Source organism: Bactrocera latifrons, unplaced genomic scaffold (genome assembly GCF_001853355.1).
Source record: "Bactrocera latifrons isolate USDA-ARS-PBARC rearing strain unplaced genomic scaffold, ASM185335v1 scaffold_170, whole genome shotgun sequence".
In the NCBI taxonomy this organism is placed as follows: Eukaryota; Metazoa; Arthropoda; class Insecta; order Diptera; family Tephritidae; genus Bactrocera; species Bactrocera latifrons.
The window spans coordinates 608,525-616,192 of NW_017535186.1; the positions used below are offsets into that span (position 1 = coordinate 608,525).

Sequence of the window (7,668 nt, forward strand, 5' to 3'; positions counted from 1 at the left end):
AATTTTCACTTATTTTGTTGTTACCTTGTACACTAAAAAGTAATTTGATGTATTTATCTTTTCGGTTATGCCTGGAATCGTGTTAGCTACAATGTAAGCTATGCTAAACTGTTATTTGCGTAACGGTTTTAAATTCACTTGCTTTATCAGAGAGGTATGACAAGTTGATTATGACATTTATTCTTAAATACCGTGAAAGTAAATATCCGTTATGGTGCCATTTCTACGTTTCTCAAAAATAAACTTAAATGAAGGAAATATGGACCGTTAGTCACACGTCCCATGGTTGGTTTGATTGTTCTTGAAAGTTGAAAGAATCCTTTCCTCTCAAGTTTGATTTTTAATTTCGAACAAAGTCATATAAATGGTGGCAGCATTATGACTTCTTAATTTTTACTTACTATAAATGTATAAATGTAAATGTATTACAGCAAGTGTGTACATTAATATTTATTATATTTTTGGTAATTAAAGTTGAAAATAAAACAATAAGCCATTGTTTGTAGGCACAAATAAATGTGTGTAAAACTATGTTTGTATTTAAGAATAACGGGCGCTACATGTAATACAGCTCCTTTAACTGCACATTTAAAACTCCGGTAATGCATCAAATCTATTCAATTTCAACGACAGCGCCAGCTTTGCTTAAAGCTTCCTTGAGTTTTTCTGCTTCATCTTTGGGTAAATCTTCTTTAACAATAGTTGGCGCACTTTCAACGAATTTCTTAGCTTGCACCAAATTCATACCCTCCAAGAGATTCTTTACCTCCTTGATTAGCGCAACTTTTTGTTTCTCATCGAATTTCAGTAATTTCACTTTGAATGCGGTCTGTACCTTCTTTGGAGCGGCTGCTTCCTCTTCTTCTTCGGTAGAAGCTGGACGTGCTGGGCCGGCAGCAAATTGTGGCACGAATGATGTTTCAGGTAAATTTAATTTCTTTTTAAGCAACGCACTAAGCTCAGAAACTTCAAGTAAGTTGAGTGCCGCAATACTGTTGACAAGGCTGTCCAATTTTGGATTTGGTGGCTTGGCAGCACCCTCTGGAGGCGGGGGTACCAATTTTTCAGGGGCACCAGCCGCAGCAGGTGCTGCTTCGGCCGAGTACATGCGTACACGGCTGCTGTGTCTGGTGAATTGACGCAAAGCGACGCGTGTGAAGTTCATATTGCCAATTCTGAAATACGTAAACAAATTTAATAATGTGTTTTATTAATTAAATCACATTTAGAACTCACAAAAATTTTTGTTATCACAACGTGCCTGTTATATGATCGTCGGTGTTTTAGCTGTCAAAGCCCGTGTTTTCGTACCAATTGTTCACAATAGATGTTTGTTCAATTGTGAATGGAATATCTGAACGAATGAGGTAACAAAACAAAAGGTAAATTTGTCAACATAAATTACTGTCGAATTAAGTGAACAAAATTAGTAAAGCATACATATCGTTGAAATATAGATTTTTTATTAATAAAATTATATTAACATATAGTATAAGACATGTCTGAAGAGGTAGAGGTAAAGTTGGAAAATATCGACGAAAAGTCWAATGTTGAAGGAGAGAGTGGGAAATTATTTTTTAAAAAGAAACCACGGAAGAATCTACGACAAAGGAAGCCCTCGAATTCTGATGAGGATGATAAACCTGAAGAAGATATGTATGCATGTCGAGAATTGTTTATTTCAACCCGAAACTATTAAATGATTCAATTTCAGCGCTGTTTTGGAAGAAATTAAGGAACGTCAAAAGTTGCGCCAACGTCCCCATGGGGTGAGTGTCATTGGGTTGGCATTGGGCAAGAAATTGGCACCCGAGGAAGAAATCACCATAGTAAGGTTTTGGTTTCGTAAATAGGTTGTTTAATAACAGTTATTTATTAATATCGCAGAAAGATCCATTTAATGTAAAAACCGGTGGATTGGTGAATATGCAGGCGCTGAAGTCTGGAAAACTGAAAGAACCAGAAGATGCCTATGACGTAGGCATTGGAACACAATTTTCAGCAGAAACAAATAAACGTGATGAAGATGAAGAAATGATGAAATATATTGAACAGGAATTGCAAAAAAGAAAAGGTTTAGCCAAAACAAATGCTGAAAACGAAGAAGGGGATCCAAATAAGTATTTAACGCCGGAAGAAGCAGCCTTGCTCGCATTACCCGATCACTTGCGTCATTCCTCCTCCAATCGTTCCGAGGAAATGTTGTCCAATCAAATGTTAAACGGTATACCCGAAGTCGATTTAGGCATTGAAGCGAAAATTAAAAATATTGAAGCGACTGAGGAGGCCAAACAAAAACTACTTCAGGATCAAAAGAATAAAAAAGATGGTCCGTCACAGTTTGTGCCAACGAATATGGCTGTAAACTTTATGCAACATAATAGATGTAAGTATATATATATATATATATAATTATATATCATACTGATTTTATTGATTTAATTCATAATTAAATGAATATATATTTTGCAGTTAACATAGAAGATAGCGAACAAAAACGTCGCAAACGTGATTACACAGCTCAAAATACACAACAACAACAACATCAACAACAACATCAATCACATTCTCAAGGCGGCGTAGTAAATGGCGTCAAGCGTGCCACAGATGATTACCATTATGATAAATTTAAGAAACAATTTCGTCGTTATTAGATAAGATCATTTTATAATAGCATTAATTATAGTAAAAATTTTAAACAAGATATACTCCTGAACTAATAAATGGAGCAAAGCATTTTAAAATGCGTATACATTCATACTAATTTAATATTTCGGTTTCAATAATGGGTCTACGTAGATTTTAGATGTAGATCTTTTTTTGAAAATACTTGAAATGTTCTAACTAATGTATTAAATTGACAGTATCTAATTATTCTGAATTGAAGTATAATGAACTTTGAACACCAGCTAAAATTTAAGTTCGATGTTAAAGCATTTCACTTCCTTTCTCTGTTGAAATAATTTCATTTTTTAATCCATTCTACATCTATATAAATATGTAATCTATCTATTTACCTCAACACTTTGCATGYACATACATATAAATGGTCACGCGTATGATTTAATGTTAACGACAAATCATCGGTCCATCAAAACACTCCAACGGCTGGGCAATATAATTTGCTTTATACTTAAATATGGTATGTATCGCAACGTTCGTTGTCACATACACAACCACACTCGCGGTCCACCTCCACCACTAGCAGTACATTTACCCAGTTCATTGTGTTCAAACGATGCGGCTTAATAAGTTATTCAAGCATTACCAATTCGTGCCACAAATCGAATTAAGTACGTGACTCAAATGTGAMGCTCGCCAAAGCCAATAAACAGCAACTAATGTAAATACAAATAAAATAACAACAACGAAAGTACTAAAATAAAAATCAACCTTAATGTTTGGTGCAAATGGCAGGAGGCGCGACGGACATCATTGCGCTGCTCATCTCATCAACATTTCGTAACAGTTTGGCAACTAATTAACGAAGGTTTGCTGGAATTTCAAATTCGAATTGCCACGCATACATACACACATACACTTTCCCACACCATTTAGTATTACTGGGCCTTTTTGTCTGTTTATGCATCTAATTTGCTGCCAATAAATWACATTTTTAATTTATGGTTGGAAAAGGATCCTGGAGCTTAAACATCTTACATTATGAAATTGAGGTCGTGATGCTTCCTCCAGTTACTTTTTAGCGGGCAAAGAATTCCTAAATATTTGCACGTATCGGTCACTACAATAAARTTATTAAGTAAAGGGCCAGGAATTTATGCTTGCTGAACTGAATTAGACTAACTGTTAGTGAACTGATGAATGAAAGTGAAAAATTTTTTTTTGTCTGACTATACTCTGTTTGTGCAATTAAGCATGTACCAGATTATTTATTACTTACTGGTCGAAAGAGGGTTAGACCGCTGAAATAACTGTCCTTGACCAGATAAAATCCTAGTCAATTCTAGTATCGTAGACCGGATAAAAAGCTGGTTTCGGCTACTTAGACCCGACTGTAATTTTTCGAAAATAGAATAAGCAATTCTCAAACTGCGTCTGTCGATACAATTAATTTRGTATTGTGATTGCTACAGCGCTATAAAACCTTTATAACCCAGGGTTAAATTTAACATCTGAGTCGAAACCTCTTGCGCGAATATAAATCGATCGCGTCCAATTCCGTAGATTAGATAGGCATAGTCGAGTTAACAACAGTGCGCCAGTCGTTTCTTCTTTTTGCAAGGTGGCGCCAATTGGAGATTCCAACCGAAGCCAGGTCTTTCTTCAGCTGGGCTTTTCAATGGAGTGGAGGCCTTTCTCTTCCTCTGCTTTCCGCGACGAGTACTGCGTCGAATACTTTCAGAGTTGGAGTGTTTTCGGTCATTCCGACAACATGACCTAGCCAGTGTAGTCACTGTCTTTTAATTCGCTGAACTATGTCAATGTCGTCGTATATCTCATGCAGCTCATCGTTCCATCGAATGCGATATTCGCCGTGGCCAATGCGCAAAGGACCATAAATCTTCCGCAGAACCTTTCTCTCGAAAACTCGTAACGTCGACTCATCAGATGTTGTCAGCGTCCATGCCGCTACGCCATATACCAGGATGGGAATTATGAGTGATTTATAGAGTTTGGTCTTTGTTTGTCAGGAGATAATTTTACTTCTTAATTCCTTACTCAGTCCGAAGTAGTTATTCAGCGTTGGATTGGCTGAAATAGTTTTTGCTGTTAATGCTGATTACAAAATAGACGAAATTATATACGACTTCAAAGTTATGACTTTGAACAGTAACTTGGGAGTCAAGTMGCGAGTGCGACGACTGTTTGTTTGATGACAGGCGATATTAAGTCTTGCCCTTGTTCACTACCAGACCCAACTGCTTCGCTTCCTTATTTAGTCTGGAGAAAGCAAAACTCACGGTTGACACCAGAAGTTGTATTTCAAGTGCGCGCCATTGATGAGCAGCTCCTTGAAAATGTGCGCATTCAGCAGAGCCAAGAGAAAGTTGTAGAGCAGAAGCAGTGGCCTGAGCTGAAGGGGTTTGCGTCTGCGAAAATGATTAAAGTGATTAAAGTGTTGTTGTATTGAGCTGCGCTCTTTTGCTAGTTTTGCTAGTTTGTGTTTGTGCCACCTTTGCATCCATTGCGGCAGATAGCGCACCAACAGCAGGTACAAGGTCACCAGCGCCAAGACGTCAGCGAATGATTCCACCAAAAGCCACGTCTGGGTGCGCTTGTCCGCCAGGTGGGCCTAGGGAAAGTTATGTCGTTCAAATTGAAGAGTCGGAGCAATAACATTCTTCTTAGTTGATTTTAATTTTTATTATAATTTACCAGACCCATCTGCTTCGCTTCCTTATCCAGTCCGGAGAAAGCAGAACTTCTTGTTACACTTCTTTTGCCAATGTTTAATTCAATGTTCATCCTATGGCAACCAAAGTTATTCATTGATACCTCAATTCAAGTGTCAATTCAAGTTTTGAAATAGTTTAATATGAAGACTCTGAAGATTAACGGTTTTGAAAATTTTCTCACTTTCTATAGGCACAAAGTACATACGTACAGATGTACCAACATCCAATCTTCTTGCTAAGCAGATGAACATTATAAGCGTGAAGATATTAAAATAAATTGTGTTTTTGAGAAAATCAAAGGAGCGTCTGTAGATGCATGCGGCTAGACAGTCGACTACCCATTTCTYTGCTGCGCCCTGCAACCTCTTGTTGCTGGCAGACTCTGCACGTGGCGTATGAATTTCTGCTGATTTGTGCTGATTTGATTTTCTTATAATTCTTCTTACTTAGCTTGCTAAAATTGGGCGAGCAGGGAGCCACAAACTACAAGAATCGTAGTCTAACGTGTCTACATAAATATAAATGTACGTATTTATGTAGTTGTATGAGTGGCGTTGTAGTGCTTCGTGCGCCAACGAAGGTCAAAGCGCAGCTAATTAGATTTTTGTTAAGCTGCAATCATTGTTGTAACTTCATTTGCGCCAACGTCATCACCATTATTTTTCAACGCCTTCAATTCTGGCTTCCTTGGCTCCTTACATTGCTGCCAAACACTTTCGACGCTGGGCATTGTGCTGCGCTCTCGTTGGGCATCTCAATGGCAATAAAACACGTTCACACTTTTGGGTGTCGATGTTCTTATGTTGAACCTGTAAGGGTGTTGGTGTGTACAGAAGTGCGTTAGGTGCGGGATGTATTGAAGGAAATTGAGAACAAGTGATGCGTTAGATATTTAATTATGTTTATTTCTTTTTGTTTGATATGTTTTCACATAAAATTGGCTAAACAAGAAAAGTAAGGTGGCCATGTAGAGGATGGTTATGTAATTAATCCATGCAGGAAAGTCGCAACCTCTGGCGATGGCTTGTGTAGACCATGCCGCACCGAAAACAAATTGCACCTGGAAAATGAAATTTTTTGAAATTTTGCTGTTATAATTTTGTTTGAAAACCGAACAATATTTTCGAGTGTAAGTCTAACTGTAGATGAATGCTATTACTATACAGGACCTGACATCGATTACACTTTCAACAAATGTCAAACAGTTTCTTCTAATAAGCACTCGTCACTCGACAGGCATCATAAAGGCTACTAAATTTTTTAGAACTTGAAAAAGCTTCTCATAAAAATTCATTGGCTGTGTAGAGATGGAATATGTGGCAAGTACACGTTCTGCGAAAGATTTATGGTCCTTTGCGCGTTCTCCATGGCGAATATCACATTCAATGGAACGATGGAATTGTAAGATGACATTAACATAGTTCAGCGAATTAAAAGACAGCGGCTGCTGCTCCGTTCCCACGACAGTCGGGTCTACGAAAACCGGAACGGATCCGGATTTTTATCATTCATCAACAACAACAACAACAACAGCGGCTACTCTGCCTAGGTCATGTCGTACGTATGGACGAAAATACTCCAGCCCTGAAAGTATTCGACGCAATAACCGCTGAGGGGAAGCAGGGGAAGACCTCCACTCCGTTGGAAAGACCAGGTGGAGAAGGACACCATTTTCTTATTTATGGATTCCAGAAAATACTATCGTTCTATAGTTTCTAGTGATTGCTGGTTCTATTTTCTATTGGAACATAGTCCCTAATTTGACATTTTCATTTCCATGCAGAGAAAACCCTCAATGTTYTAACACTCAAAGTATTCCGTTACGACGGATTCTGCAAAACCATGACAAAGAAATCATGGAGATCATTTTTAAAAATTCAAATTCAAATCCAGGTACTCTTTAATTTAAATAGGTAKAAGCCAAAAGATGTTTTATAGTTTCGAGAACAAGAACTAATGAGAAGTGAAAGCAAATACTTGGTCTAATATGAACCAATCACGTTTTTTATCAAAAGTATGTTACCGGCAACAGGAGACGAAAAGTGGATCAAATACGGCAATAATTTGCGAATAATATCATGGTCCAATCGTGGCGAAGCTCAACAAAAGCTCGAAAGGTTATGCTGAGTRTTTGGTGGGATTGGAAAGGAATCATATACTGCGAGCTGTTCCAGCGTGATCGAACGATTAATTCTACATTTTACTGTCAACAACAAATGAGATTGAAGCAAGCAATAAAAAAGTGGCCAGAACTGATCAACTTCGTTTTCCATCATGGGAACACTAAACCACACACATTTTTGATGACTCG

The 7,668-nt window shown here is 37.7% G+C and overlaps 2 protein-coding genes across 2 annotated transcripts; one reads left to right on the forward strand and one right to left on the reverse strand.

The window, feature by feature from the left end:
• Positions 1 to 496: 496 nt before the first annotated feature.
• On the reverse strand, positions 497 to 1,317 carry LOC108966839 (39S ribosomal protein L12, mitochondrial). Its single transcript, XM_018929934.1, has 2 exons — positions 1,237 to 1,317; positions 497 to 1,175 (listed from the first exon to the last, which is right to left on the reverse strand). Exon 2 carries the CDS (start codon positions 1,163 to 1,165, stop codon positions 614 to 616), a length of 552 nt encoding a protein of 183 aa, XP_018785479.1. The 5' UTR covers positions 1,166 to 1,175; positions 1,237 to 1,317; the 3' UTR covers positions 497 to 613.
• Positions 1,318 to 1,410: 93 nt separating this feature from the next.
• LOC108966838 (uncharacterized protein C9orf78) lies at positions 1,411 to 2,744 on the forward strand. Its single transcript, XM_018929933.1, has 4 exons — positions 1,411 to 1,656; positions 1,715 to 1,829; positions 1,888 to 2,386; positions 2,473 to 2,744. The coding sequence occupies exons 1-4, from the start codon at positions 1,499 to 1,501 to the stop codon at positions 2,652 to 2,654; spliced, it is 954 nt and encodes a 317-aa protein (XP_018785478.1). The 5' UTR covers positions 1,411 to 1,498; the 3' UTR covers positions 2,655 to 2,744.
• Positions 2,745 to 7,668: the final 4,924 nt, after the last annotated feature.

Excerpts from the sequence above, each read along its gene's own strand:
- LOC108966839 (XM_018929934.1), bottom strand. The coding sequence starts at position 1,165 with ATGAACTTCACACGCGTCGCTTTGCGTCAATTCACCAGACACAGCAGC.